At 37.5% G+C, this 15,729-nt stretch overlaps 1 protein-coding gene across 1 annotated transcript in view; it reads left to right on the forward strand.

Annotated features, from left to right (window-relative positions):
- Window positions 1-286: 286 nt before the first annotated feature.
- The window catches only part of LOC146786025 (uncharacterized), a 72,272-nt gene continuing 56,829 nt past the window's right edge, over window positions 287-15,729 (forward strand). The window contains exons 1-2 of the mRNA XM_085633134.1: window positions 287-1,614; window positions 6,511-8,598. Coding sequence (XP_085489260.1) covers window positions 6,553-8,598 — 2,046 coding nt within the window. The 5' untranslated portion in view covers window positions 287-1,614; window positions 6,511-6,552. The remainder of the gene's footprint in view (window positions 1,615-6,510; window positions 8,599-15,729) is intronic.

Here is a 15,729-nt window from a genome sequence, read left to right on the forward strand (position 1 = left end):
TATATCTGAGCCCGCTTACGGTACGCTTACCGTACGCTTACGGTAAGCGTACGGTGGCGTGCGCGAGCGCGATTCTGATTGGCTCTTAGATCTTAGTAAACATTCGAATCGGCCGAAACCAGGAAGCGGCGGCCGCCATTTTGTGTATTTCACTCTGAAAAAAAAGAGTGAAAACAAAGAAAGGGGGCAATGAGGAGAGTTACAGACCCCCTAACAATTGTAAGGGGGTCAAAGAAGGACAGAAAAGTACAAAAAAAACATTTATTGATTTTAAAAAAAATCACGGGGTACGCGTACGGTAAGCTCACGGTAAGCGTACGGTAAAAAAAATAAAAATAAATAAATGAAAATCAGATTTAAGAGTTTAGAAATTAGGGAGCTCTAAAAAGAGCTGTTGTGTTTATGGAGTCATTTTTTTAGTGGTACTTACAAGTAAGTACCGATGCAGAGTCTAAGGTTCAAGAGGAAGACTCTGTTCCCTTCATCATTGAAGTGCACACCATCTCCTCTATAAATGTCTTGCATGTCGTAACGCAAGTTGTTGTGGTAAATGGCACCCATACCATAGTCACGGAGGAAAGCAGAAACAGATTTGTTGACGTGCTTTCTTGCTTTGTCAATCTGTGGACAGAAATGATTGGACCAGTTCCATTTTTGCCTTTGGCATATGTTGGAAAACACAAAGGCAGTTTTAGGGAAAAGTGTAAACAGTTGTGCAAAGGTGTCCTTCATAAGCATTTCCAGACCTACCCCAGTCAAAGTGCCTAGGTCATTGCCACCACAGTGCACTATTATGAGGTCAGGGTGTTGGATTTGCATGAAGGATTTCACCAATGGCATCAATTGGTGCCACTTTAACCCTCTCTGACCAATCCATTTAATGTCTACATTTGGCAAAGCAAGGTCTCTCACCATATCTGTTTTCTCTGCAAACTTTTCACTCCAGAAGACATAGCTGTGCCCTACAATCCACACTGTGAACATCTTCAAAGGAGAACTGGATGCACTCAGGAGGTGTCTTTCAGTAGAATGGCAATATGAAAATAAAGACAGTTTGGAAATGGAGGCATACATATTTTTTACAAAACAAAAAGAACTGATTGGCTGTTTCATACCATTCTAGAATAAAAAATAGGCTGTATGTGAAAATTAATAGAAGCATGTTTTGTATTGGTACAAAAAAATGTGTAACCAAAGAACAGTACTATGGATTTGCAGTTAGGTTTGAAAAGTCAAGCACTCTTGCTCTGTGGAATTGAAACATTGTGTGTCGAACTTCTGACCTAACTGCACACAGCAGTGTTCCATGAGCTGTTGCTATGGTAGCAGGCAGAAGTCAAGTTGGGGGAAGGGTACTAGGCAGAAGTCAAGTTGGGGGCAGGGTACTTTTGGAAAAGGGTTGGTTTTCAACCAATAGAAATGTGTCATTACATTTGAAAAAAAGGGGGAAGCACTGAGATTTGAAACTTACATGTATATGTGTGGAAAAATAGAGGGAAAGTTTGCCATTATCTGGTTCTGCTGAGAGGAGAGAGGTGTACAGAACAGAGATCCTGGCTCTGATAATCTGCTGTTTGAGTGACACATTTCTTTCACAACTAACTAAATTTAAAGGTGAGTTTACAGTTTGAGAGGGGATGTATGTGGTAACTTAAGAAATGAATAATAGAAATGGGAATTGTTTTTGTTGTAGTTACACATGGTGGATTCATAATGTGTCAGTCTGTAAAAGAGATTTTCACTTGGCCCGAAAAAAAAAGAGCAGTAAGTGTGCTTTCAAATTGGCAAAGAAATTTCGTTTTGGCACTTATGTGAAAACATGACTCTGTGTAGGCCTGGGCAAAAATTTCGTTCCGTTCGCGGAAATTGCGATAATTTGGCATTTTTGCGTTCCGCGGAGAGCGCGAAAATGTCAAAAATTCCGGTTTCCGCAGCTTGGCGATAATTTGTTTCTTGCTCGCGCTGTAAAATGATACATTCTCGCGCGCGCGCGATCGCCTTACCTGAATCCCTGCGTTCGCCGACAAGTTTTCTTGATCCGGTCGCGTTCTCCATGAGATGTTGTATTGTTTTTAGCCATTTGCGCTGTCTCGCGACAGTTCGCGCCCGCAGTGACGTCATGCGTCGCGCGATCACGTCTTTCTTCTCGCGATCATGCACCGCGAGAACAACTCAAAACAAGATGGCCGCGCCCGCAAGCAACCACATGGGTAAGTTGGCGACCCGCAACCATGCAGAAAATCTCGCGAACATGCCGGAAAAAAACTTCCGCATCTTCGCGATATTTCTGCTTGTTTGCGATAATTTTAAACATTCTCGCGATAATTTGCGAAGGTTAATTCCGCAAATTCCGCCCACCCCTAACTCTGTGTGCATAGAAGAATTATAGGCAGAAATGTATTGCGTCTTGCTCTGGTGATTTCACAGTTGCAGTAGATGGAAAAGAGGAGCGAATTTTTGGGGGAAGAAGCAGAGGCTTAGCACACACCCATGTGCTTGCCATGTATAGTCATGCACAGTAATTAGAAGCGGGTGGGGTTTTCAGGTTTAAGTCTGTAATGCAAATACATTCAGCATCACTAAGGCTGGTTGCCCCTGCTGGAGTGTAGGCAGTCACAGAGAATACACACGGTGGTGGTCTGAAAAAAAAACAGCTTGGACATGTGCATTTAAATAAATTTTAAAAAAAGGTTTCAGAATGTGTCAGTCTGTAAAAGTGATTTCAAAGTGTAAAAAGAGATTTTCACTTGGCCCGAAAAAAAAAGAGCAGTAAGTGTGCTTTCAAATTGGCAAAGAAATTTCGTTTTGGCACTTATGTGAAAACATGACTCTGTGTGCATAGAAGAATTATAGGCAGAAATGTATTGCGTCTTGCTCTGGTGATTTCACAGTTGCAGTAGATGGAAAAGAGGAGCGAATTTTTGGGGGAAGAAGCAGAGGCTTAGCACACACCCATGTGCTTGCCATGTATAGTCATGCACAGTAATTAGAAGCGAGTGGGGTTTTCAGGTTTAAGTCTGTAATGCAAATACATTCAGCATCACTAAGGCTGGTTGCCCCTGCTGGAGTGTAGGCAGTCACAGAGAATACACACGGTGGTGGTCTGAAAAAAAAACAGCTTGGACATGTGCATTTAAATAAATTTAAAAAAAAGGTTTCAGAATGTGTCAGTCTGTAAAAGTGATTTCAAAGTGTAAAAAGAGATTTTCACTTGGCCCGAAAAAAAAAGGAGCAGTAAGTGTGCTTTCAAATTGGCAAAGAAATTTCGTTTTGGCACTTATGTGAAAACATGACTCTGTGTGCATAGAAGAATTATAGGCAGAAATGTATTGCGTCTTGCTCTGGTGATTTCACAGTTGCAGTAGATGGAAAAGAGGAGCGAATTTTTGGGGGAAGAAGCAGAGGCTTAGCACACACCCATGTGCTTGCCATGTATAGTCATGCACAGTAATTAGAAGCGAGTGGGGTTTTCAGGTTTAAGTCTGTAATGCAAATACATTCAGCATCACTAAGGCTGGTTGCCCCTGCTGGAGTGTAGGCAGTCACAGAGAATACACACGGTGGTGGTCTGAAAAAAAACCAGCTTGGACATGTGCATTTAAATAAATTTAAAAAAAAGGTTTCAGAATGTGTCAGTCTGTAAAAGTGATTTCAAAGTGTAAAAAGAGATTTTCACTTGGCCCGAAAAAAAAAGAGCAGTAAGTGTGCTTTCAAATTGGCAAAGAAATTTCGTTTTGGCACTTATGTGAAAACATGACTCTGTGTGCATAGAAGAATTATAGGCAGAAATGTATTGCGTCTTGCTCTGGTGATTTCACAGTTGCAGTAGATGGAAAAGAGGAGCGAATTTTGGGGGGAAGAAGCAGAGGCTTAGCACACACCCATGTGCTTGCCATGTATAGTCATGCACAGTAATTAGAAGCGAGTGGGGTTTTCAGGTTTAAGTCTGTAATGCAAATACATTCAGCATCACTAAGGCTGGTTGCCCCTGCTGGAGTGTATGCAGTCACAGAGAATACACACGGTGGTGGTCTGAAAAAAAAACAGCTTGGACATGTGCATTTAAATAAATTTAAAAAAAAGGTTTCAGAATGTGTCAGTCTGTAAAAGTGATTTCAAAGTGTAAAAAGAGATTTTCACTTGGCCCGAAAAAAAAAGAGCAGTAAGTGTGCTTTCAAATTGGCAAAGAAATTTCGTTTTGGCACTTATGTGAAAACATGACTCTGTGTGCATAGAAGAATTATAGGCAGAAATTTATTGCGTCTTGCTCTGGTGATTTCACAGTTGCAGTAGATGGAAAAGAGGAGCGAATTTTTGGGGGAAGAAGCAGAGGCTTAGCACACACCCATGTGCTTGCCATGTATAGTCATGCACAGTAATTAGAAGCGAGTGGGGTTTTCAGGTTTAAGTCTGTAATGCAAATACATTCAGCATCACTAAGGCTGGTTGCCCCTGCTGGAGTGTAGGCAGTCACAGAGAATACACACGGTGGTGGTCTGAAAAAAAAACAGCTTGGACATGTGCATTTAAATAAATTTAAAAAAAAGGTTTCAGAATGTGTCAGTCTGTAAAAGTGATTTCAAAGTGTAAAAAGAGATTTTCACTTGGCCCAAAAAAAAAAGAGCAGTAAGTGTGCTTTCAAATTGGCAAAGAAATTTCGTTTTGGCAATAAAGTGAAAACATGACTCTGTGTGCATAGAAGAATTATAGGCAGAAATTTATTGCGTCTTGCTCTGGTGATTTCACAGTTGCAGTAGATGGAAAAGAGGAGCGAATTTTTGGGGGAAGAAGCAGAGGCTTAGCACACACCCATGTGCTTGCCATGTATAGTCATGCACAGTAATTAGAAGCGAGTGGGGTTTTCAGGTTTAAGTCTGTAATGCAAATACATTCAGCATCACTAAGGCTGGTTGCCCCTGCTGGAGTGTAGGCAGTCACAGAGAATACACACGGTGGTGGTCTGAAAAAAAAAACAGCTTGGACATGTGCATTTAAATAAATTTAAAAAAAGGTTTCAGAATGTGTCAGTCTGTAAAAGTGATTTCAAAGTGTAAAAAGAGATTTTCACTTGGCCCGAAAAAAAAAGAGCAGTAAGTGTGCTTTCAAATTGGCAAAGAAATTTCGTTTTGGCACTAATGTGAAAACATGACTCTGTGTGCATAGAAGAATTATAGGCAGAAATTTATTGCGTCTTGCTCTGGTGATTTCACAGTTGCAGTAGATGGAAAAGAGGAGCGAATTTTTGGGGGAAGAAGCAGAGGCTTAGCACACACCCATGTGCTTGCCATGTATAGTCATGCACAGTAATTAGAAGCGAGTGGGGTTTTCAGGTTTAAGTCTGTAATGCAAATACATTCAGCATCACTAAGGCTGGTTGCCCCTGCTGGAGTGTAGGCAGTCACAGAGAATACACACGGTGGTGGTCTGAAAAAAAAACAGCTTGGACATGTGCATTTAAATAAATTTAAAAAAAAGGTTTCAGAATGTGTCAGTCTGTAAAAGTGATTTCAAAGTGTAAAAAGAGATTTTCACTTGGCCCGAAAAAAAAAGAGCAGTAAGTGTGCTTTCAAATTGGCAAAGAAATTTCGTTTTGGCACTAATGTGAACACATGACTCTGTGTGCATAGAAGAATTATAGGCAGAAATTTATTGCGTCTTGCTCTGGTGATTTCACAGTTGCAGTAGATGGAAAAGAGGAGCGAATTTTTGGGGGAAGAAGCAGAGGCTTAGCACACACCCATGTGCTTGCCATGTATAGTCATGCACAGTAATTAGAAGCGAGTGGGGTTTTCAGGTTTAAGTCTGTAATGCAAATACATTCAGCATCACTAAGGCTGGTTGCCCCTGTTGGAGTGTAGGCAGTCACAGAGAATACACACGGTGGTGGTCTGAAAAAAAAACAGCTTGGACATGTGCATTTAAATAAATTTAAAAAAAAGGTTTCAGAATGTGTCAGTCTGTAAAAGTGATTTCAAAGTGTAAAAAGAGATTTTCACTTGGCCCGAAAAAAAAAGAGCAGTAAGTGTGCTTTCAAATTGGCAAAGAAATTTCGTTTTGGCACTAATGTGAAAACATGACTCTGTGTGCATAGAAGAATTATAGGCAGAAATTTATTGCGTCTTGCTCTGGTGATTTCACAGTTGCAGTAGATGGAAAAGAGGAGCGAATTTTTGGGGGAAGAAGCAGAGGCTTAGCACACACCCATGTGCTTGCCATGTATAGTCATGCACAGTAATTAGAAGCGAGTGGGGTTTTCAGGTTTAAGTCTGTAATGCAAATACATTCAGCATCACTAAGGCTGGTGGCCCCTGCTGGAGTGTAGGCAGTCACAGAGAATACACACGGTGGTGATCTGAAAAAAAAAAAAAGCTTGGACATGTGCATTTAAATAAATTTTAAAAAAAGAGCAGTTTGTGTGCATTGAAAATGGCAAAGAAATTTTCGTTTTGTGACTATTGTGAAAAGAAATGTAGTAATATATTTAAATACAATAAAGGATTTTTTTTTTAGTTTTTTTCAGGTATTGCTGAAGAACAGTGAACAAAATTTAAGATGCCTACAAAATCTCGAGTTCAAAAAACGCTAAAAAAAAAACTATATTTGAGGACAACTGGAGGACCAAAGTTAGTAGAAGATGCTGATGTTGGGAAAAAGAAAAAATCTTCTGGTAAGCAAAAAAGACAATTCCTAAACAAAATATTGAAAACAAACAAAAATGTACAAAATGTCTGTTCTCGGAAAAATGTAACAAAACCTACAGAACAGCAAAAAATTGAGGATTTAGTTAATGCAAATATACCTTCTGCAATTGAAAAGTTTAACATAAACAGAAAAACAGCATTTAAAGAGATACGTAGAAAAATGTTTCAGAGAAGAGTTATGTCCAATTTGATAAAGGATATAAAGAAATATAAGCAGAAGGCTAAATATTATAAGAGAAAAAAAGAAATTGAAGCCATTGCAGCAAAAGCATTAGAATTAAAAAGGAAACTATTCATATTAATTTTGAATAGGATGCGTACATTAGATAAAATGGTTAATGTACTGAAATCACAAAGCAAAAGCAAAAGAGTAGTGAACAGAACAAACTTTTGTAAAGTGTTTTTAGGAAAGTGGATGCATAGTTCAAGTAGTGAACCTTTTTTTAATGAAGAAAGCTATTTTCAAAGCAATAGTTTGCTGCATGCAGTTGACACCAGAGGTCGTTCATACGAAGTAAAAAATGGTTGCATAATGGAGAAGGAGATAATGGTTCCAAGAGATGAGGTACAAGTGATGGCAGATGAGGCAATGGGGAGACGTCCTAAAGCCCCAGTGTACACTTGGAATTGTAGTAGTATTTGCACTGTGCGTCAGGAATCTATTGACAGATTTCGAGAGTTTCTAAGAGAATATAGTAAAAAAAGTGTAAAACAAAAGATTAAGGTGCTTCAAAGTCTGGATCCATGCAGAGTGAGAGAGAATACTGGTTTGCAGGGTCATTCTCTTGCTTGTCTATCTAGAAAAGTGTGCAATAGTGTTTTCCATCATTTTAGGATGCTGGCTGTTCATCATACTGAAATGAGAAAGTTTGTGAGACGGTTGTATTTTGCCAAAAGTCCAGCAATAAAGTTAAATGAATTGAATAGGGCTCTGTTCCGAGGAACGGTATCAGATGTAGAGAAGGTTGTTGATGAAATTCAGTTTTGTTACTTTGGTCCTGAACAAAACAGTGCAGAGAAGGACACAATAAATGAGGCAGAAGTGGAAGAGAATGTAGAACCCTCTGTAAGTAACACATTTAATGATCACATAACAAAATTTGCAATAGTCTCTAATGAAAGACCAAATGTTACTTGTATTTGTTGCCGCAGAACTCATTATAGAAAACAAACTAGGAATGTTGATCTCTACAGAAAGAGTGAAAATGAAGATAATTATAAGTGGATGGATTTTGCCACATATATATTTCTTGAAAATTGTTTTGAATTGGGTGAAGATCAGCGTATTTGCAAATACTGCTACAACAAGTTAGAGGAAAATAGAATGCCGACCAGAGCTGTACATAATAATTTAGAATTGGATGCTATTCCTGCTGAACTTTCTGAATTAAATACATATGAGTCTATACTCATTCAATGTGTTCATCCGTTCCAGACCATAGTACGTATGGAGCCCAAAACTGGTAAATTACCTCCTTCAGATTTACTGAGAGGTTTAAAAGGTAGAGTGGTGTATTTGCCCTTGGATTTGAAAAAAAATATGGAAACTATTGATGCAGATACTTTGGAAACTGAACCATTAATTATTCTGGTTAATGGTGTCCCTACAAAGAATAAGAAGATTTGGCAGGAGCTGGTAGATGTGCGGAAAGTACAAAGAGCAAATTTGTATTTGAAAAAAAATAACAAATGGTATGAATCAATTTATATAGAAGAAGAAGAAGAAGAAGAAGATTTACAAGGAGACACAGAAACACCAACTGGACAAATTGAAAAAGTGGACAAGTCAAAGGAAGAAGAAATTTATGAACATTTTAGCATACATCCTCTCCATTCGAAAGAAGTTATGGGAGACAATATTGATCTCTTTCAGATGAAGAAAGCAAAAGGAAATCCTGTGAGTGTATGGGAGGAGAGCTTGGAAGCTCGATGTTTTCCCCAGCTGTTTCCTAAAGGAAAAGGAGGACGATACGATGAACGTCCGGAACAGATTCCAGCTTCTGAGTATCGGACTACAAGACTATATGCTGAAGATCCCAGATTTCGACAAAGTATCCCTTATTTGTTCCATCTTTTATTTGAAAGCGACTTGTCTGCACTGTCTTATGCAGTAAATCACATTTTAAAAAGTGGAGTACATTTACAAAATGTGTCTGCTAAGGATTTTATGGAGAAAGTGCAGCACCGAGATGATCATTTGGAAACACAACTGATCAATCTGATGGCTTGTCAGCGTGGGACAAATGAATATTGGTACCGACGCCATGGTGAACTAAAATGCATGTTACGCAACTTAGGAACACCAACATGGTTCCTTACCCTAAGCTGCGCCGAGTACGCTTGGGATGATTTACTGGATTTTCTACGAGAGGCCAATTCAAACATTGAAAACATCGAATACAAGACAGCAGGAGAACTGTGCTCATTGGATCCGGTTAATGTTTGCAGATATTTCAATCATAGATTTGAGGCTATGATGTCCTTCATCTGCAATAAAAAAAATCCACCCCTTGGAGAAGTAGTGGATTTCTTTTGGAGAAAAGAGTACCAGGCAAGAGGTGCTCCTCATATTCATATGCTGCTGTGGATCAAGGATGCCCCAAAGTTTGGAACAGATACTGATGAAGCAGTGTTATCTTACATTGAAGAATATGCAACATGTGCTATACCTAAAAACACAGAAGAGAACAAGTTAAAGGAGCAAGTTCTATGTTTCCAAAGTCATCGGTGTGGAAAATACTGTCGACGGAAATACAAGAGCAAAGAAAAATACTACACTAAATGTCGATTTGGATTTCCTAGACCTGTTCTTACAAATGGAAGAGTCAACAGTTTTATGTCAGCTGTGAGACATACTATCACAAGAAAATCACCTAAGAATACCTACAACCTTAAAAGAAAAGAAGAATCAAAAAATATAAATGACTACAACCCAGTCATTTTATCCATGTGGAACGCTAACATGGATATACAGTATGTTGCTGACAATTCCATTGCTGTTGCTCGATATGTAACGTCTTACATTACGAAATCAGAAAAAACAGAATTGAAGGAAATGTGGGAAGAGATTTCTCACGAGAAGACTGTCAGTAAGAAGCTGTACAGTTTTAGTTTGAAGATGTTATCGCATCGAGAAATTGGATCCTACGAATGTTCAGATAGGTTATCTTCTGCAAGTCTCTACTCGAAGTCAAGAAGAATAATTTGGGCAAGTTTAGGCCTTGCAGCAATGAGAAATCGGGTACTGAAATCTGTTGGAGAAATTGAATATTTGGCCGAGAATGACCCAGAAAGTACAGACATATTGAAAACAAACATGTTGGACACATATTATCCCAAGAGAAGTCATCATCTGGAGAACATGTGTCTCTATGAAGTGCTGCAGAACTACATTTATTCACGGAAAGCTGCAGAAGACATCAACAGTGGAAAATATAAAGTTGTTGGTGAAGAAGGATGTTTGGTGAAGCAAACCAAAGGAAGTTTGATAAATCACCGGAAGCTGAGTTGCGACACTACCGACAAGAAAGAATTTTACTACTTGGCTCTTTTACAGTTGTTTAAACCATGGCGTACAGAGGATGAACTACTGGGAGAATTCCAGAGCTATGAAGATTCTTTTAATGCTTGCAAAGACAGCATACAATGCAGTACATTCTCAACTTATCTGCAAATGTTAAATGAAGAAATTGAACAGGAAACTACAATTGCAGCAGAAATAGCTAGAGACAGTTCTCAGGACAGCCAAAGTTCAGGAACACACAGTCAAGATCCCCTAGGACAACCAATCGTTGAAAATGAAGCATCAATAGCCATGAATGAAGTGGAAACGGCTATGAATCAAGCTCAAGAAGAATTTATAGACTTAGAAAATTTGGAAAGACAACTGAATCAAGAGCAGCAACAAATTTATGAAGAGATCAGAAACAAAATTGATCACGGATTTCTACATATCAAAAAAGAGTGCTCATGCACATCATTTCATCCAATCAGGATGTATGTAAGCGGACAAGCTGGCACTGGAAAAAGTTTCCTAATTAAAGTCATCAGAAGCTACCTAAAGCAAAAAACGGATTCTACTTTGTCTTGTGTGGTTACTGCTCCAACTGGGTTAGCAGCATATAACATAAAAGGAATCACCTTACATCGTTTGCTAATGTTACCAGTGGAGCATGAGAACAAAATACAATTCAACAAGCTAACTGGAGAAGCATCCTTGGAAGTTTCACGAGTATTGAAGAAGATGCAAGTTCTCATTATTGATGAGGTGAGCATGGTATCAAACTTAATGCTTGCCTTTGTGCATTTAAGAATGCAGCAAATTTTGAAGACAGACTATGACGTGTTATTTGGTGGAAAACACGTCATAGTTTTTGGGGATCTTTTGCAACTTACTCCAGTTAAAGGACAACCAGTGTTTAATACTGTGACACATGAAGACACGAAGAAGTCATTGGGAAGCATTGGAAATACAAATATTTGGTCCTTCTTTGAGTACAAGGAACTTACAACTAATATGAGGCAAGCAAACGATGAAGAATATGGAAGTATTCTGAAAGATATCAGGATTGGACTACTCACAGATGTTGGGAAAAAAGCATTACAGAGTCGGCTGCTACATAATTTATTTCCAAAGGAAGAAATAGTTGCAGAGAAAATATACAAGAATATTGCAGAAAACAAAAGTGTCATCTGCTTAATGCCAACTCTACGTGAATGCTCAATATTTAATGAGGAGCTTTTGAAATTGGAAAAGGAAGACATCAGGAAATTGGAAGCAGTGGACAAAATTGAGGATGGAAGAATTACAGTCACAGTAACAGGCAAACTGAAAAATAAATTGGACTCACTAGAGAAGAACATCTCCAAAACAGCAGGATTAGAAAAAAATCTTTATGTTTGCATGAACTGTAGAGTGTTTTTAAGGAGAAATTTGGATGTTGAGAAAGGCTTAGTGAATGGAGCGATGGGAAGAGTTGTGGGTTTTATTAATTATCAGAAAAAAGAAGGAATTGAATGTTTACAGATAAAATTTGATCAGATAGAGGAAGTTAAAGACATTTGTCGTTGTTCAGTTCGTTTCATGCTTGTGAAAGACTTATATGTACGTAGGAAGCAGTTTCCGTTTTCACTAGCATATGCTGTAACTATCCACAAGTCTCAAGGATTGACTGTAGATTGTGCATTTGTGAACATTGGTTCAACTGTGTTCAAAGAAGGTATGGCATATGTAGCTTTGTCACGAGTCAAAACATTATCAGGTTTATTCATGATAGACTTTGATGACTCAAAAGTTAGTGCTGATACAAACTGTGTAAAGGAGTATAATAGATTAAGAAGAAGCTATGCTCCTCATTTAGGTCAGTATCCTGTGTTGGAGAAACGTGTAGTTTCTCGTAAAAGGAGAAATGAGAATATCTGTAATGAAGATGTAGAGAAGAGGAAAAAAAAGAGGAGTGATGTAATTGCAAGCAAAAAGAATAAGGAAAATGAAGAACAGGTTGTAGGATGTCATTTTGAAAATAGCTCTGGTGTCAACTGCTACGCTAATGTAGTGCTGAATGTTGCATTTTATCTGGAAAGTTTGCAAGAGCAGATAATAGTAAATCAGGGAAAAAGATTCTGTTCAGAGCTCAGTCTCCTTTTTCAAAAGCTGAGTAAAGATAAAACTCAAATAGAAAGTGCTACTGAAATTAGAAAACTTTTAGATGTATGTTCAGGACGAACACAGTTTTCTCAAAATGAACAGCAAGATGCACACGAATTTTTGATGTATTTTCTTCAGGTAGTGGAAGAAGAAGGAGTTCCCATTGACATTTTTTTTGGTCTCTCTTATAAATGGGAACATAGTTGTGATAATTGTTATAATATATGTGGCTCTATTGTTGATAATGAAAGGTTTATTTATTTGACATTGCCAGAGAGTAAAACAGTCACTTTTGCAAAATTAGTTAAAGATGCTAATCATAGCATGAAATGTGGTGAGTGTAATTCTGACATGTTTTCAACATTAATTTTAAGGGAATACGGACAGTATGTAATTTTAATGATGCAACGATGTAGAGCTGATGGATCAAAATTGGATACTTTAATAAAGAAGTTTACAGGACAGCAATTATCAATTTCAGGAAAAACTTTTGTAACTGTTGCAATAATTTTCCATGATGGACCTACTGTTACTTCTGGACATTACACAGTTTATCTAAAATGTGAAAAAGGCTGGACACTGTGTAATGATTCCAAATTGATTTTCAAACAACGTTTGCCTTTTGATTTAGCAAATTCCTATCTAATCTTCCTGAAACCTAAATTTTAGAGAGATTTGGCAAGATCTGGACAAAATAATTTTACCATTTTACTGGATTACCATTGCAATTTTGTAGAAAAAAGATTTTTAAAATTATCATTTGGCCTAAAGGAAAGATAACCAATTGTAATGTGGACTTTTTTAAATTTTAATGCAATTTTCAAAAACCAATAATTTAGAGATAATCGGTAACTTCTGCACATTTTAATTTATGGAATGCTATTGGACTGCCATTGGAAATTTTTTCAAAAATGATTTAAAAAATTACTATTTGGCCATGTGGAAAAGTAAGCAATTCTATTGTGGACTAAATAAATTATTCAAAAAATTTTCGTGAACCAAAATGTTACAGAGAATTGGTGAGATCTGGACAGATTAAACTTTAGAATTTTAATGGTTTTCCCTTGGAAATTTATTCCAGGAAAAAAAAAAAAATACTATTTGGCCTAAAGGAAATAAAATCAGATGTATTTTGGAGTTATTTGAGATATAATATTGTGATTATACTTCTGAAACAAACATATCAGACGGTATTTTAAAGAAAAAAGTATTGTTTTTAGATGATATTTTTTTAGAATAATATGCATTTCTGTAATGATAAGTTTAAGTGAGAAGACATTCTGGGCTTTTTTAATACAATCTTTGTGATTGTTAATTTTTTTTGCCCGCTGTAAAATGATGAATGCAATTGCTTTCACAATTAATAGTGAAATGCAATATATTCTGAAAACAGCAAAAATAAGGCAAAAATATTTTTTTTTTAAAAATGTAAATATGTGTATTGTATTATAAAATGGATAAAAAATATTAATACTTTTTTCTTTATTTACAGATCGATATAGAAAATTTTCGGAAACTACAACCATTTTAAAAACTATTTTTAAAAAAAACAAATGAATAAATATTTTTTTGAGTGAGTATGGTAAGTTAAAAATAAAAATTGTAGTCTCTCAAGGACTTTGTAATGAGATAAATGATTTTTAGTGTTTTTTTTTAAAAAATAAAAAAAAGGTACGCTTACCGTACGCGTACGGTAAAAAAAAAAAAAAAAAGTTTTTAAAAAAAAAGAAAAAAAAAGATGAAAGATAAGGTTGGCTCTTAAAAGAACCGTTGTGTTCATGCAGGGACAGAGGAAAGAAAGATTGGGAATATTAGACGGTACGACAAGTGTGCTGATCTATTTTACTGTTCACCAGGGAAACACTGGTCTCCCTATAAGTAATTAGATCGTGACAAGTGGCGCACCGTACTTCAACCCTCGCAAACCGAGGGTTAATTTCCAGAGGGCCAGCAAAAGGAGATTCTCCCCCCACAGATGAAGGGCTCACCTGACCTGCAGAAGAAGGAGTCTGCCCTGCAGATGATGGTCCAGGCTGAGCTGCTGTGGATGTACTGGCTCGTCTTTCTGAAGAGTTACCTCCAAAAAGATGACCATGTGTCCTTCTGTGTACTTCCTGGAGGTGTCTCTTCATGGTGTGATTCCCAAAGGAATACTTCCTGTTAGGATTACCTCTAGAAAGTACACGCTTACACAGCTTGCAAGTAACTAAGGGTGCATTCACCTTTTGCTGGCCTTCTGGAAAAGTAAAATACTCCCAAACGTAAGAAGGCTTTACTTTCCTCGCTCTCTGCCTCAAGACAGTGCTGCTGGTGCTAGCCTCACTCTCAGAAGAGCTCTGCTGTTCTGCCATCGTATCCCAAAGACAAACCAGCTCCTTCTCCCAAGGGATCACAAGCAGAAATGAGGGGAATGGGTGTGGTGTAGGAGAGTTCTAGAACTGAAAGTAGTTTCAACCAATCAAAAGTTGTGTTTCAAGATCACATGACCTACCGTACGCTTACGGTACGCTTACGGTACGCTTACGGCAAAAAGTACGCGTGCGCGTAAAAAAGACACGCGCTTGCGCGCATGCGCATAACAGTCATTTCCCGGCACTTCCGCGTAACGTGCGCGTGTTGCGTAAGCGCGCACGCGTCCCACGCGCAGTACGCGCGGCTACGCAAAGTACGTAACTATACGCAAGCAGCGTAGATAGATTACGGGCGTTGCGTAAACCGTACGCTTACCGTGAGCTTACGGTACGCGTACTATAAAAAAAAATAATAAAAAAAAAAAAAAAAACTGGAAATAAATTTTACATGTTTATTTTAAAAAATATATATAAAAAAAATATTTAAGGATTTTAAAAATTTAAGCATAGTCTTTATAAAAGATAAGAAAATTAAATTAAAAATATGTTTGAAAAAAATGAAGAATAAAAAAAAAAATAGCATTTAAAAAACCTTGCAAATTCACTGAAAAAACCATGGGTTTCACACACGTTATATTTAGGAATTAGCATTTAAAAAACCTTGCAAATTCACTGAAAAAACCATGGGTTTCACACACGTTATAGTTAGGAATTAGCATTTAAAAAACCTTAGAAATTCACTGAAAAAACCATAGGTTTCACACACGTTATAGTTAGGAATTAGCATTTAAAAAACCTTAGAAATTCAGTGAAAAAACCATAGGTTTCACACATGTTATAGTTAGCTGGACATTTTACTCGTAAAAAACCAATGAAATTGCCCCGTTATAGTTAGTTCAGCTAACTATAACTCGCGCGCCCGCAATGCACTGCTGATGACGTCACATATTACATCACTCATGACATGGTCAGTGACATCACTCATGACATCACTGATGACATCTCAAATGACATCACTGATGACATCACT

The sequence above is a fragment of the Triturus cristatus genome, chromosome 11, assembly GCF_964204655.1.
Source record: "Triturus cristatus chromosome 11, aTriCri1.1, whole genome shotgun sequence".
Lineage (NCBI taxonomy): Eukaryota > Metazoa > Chordata > Amphibia > Caudata > Salamandridae > Triturus > Triturus cristatus.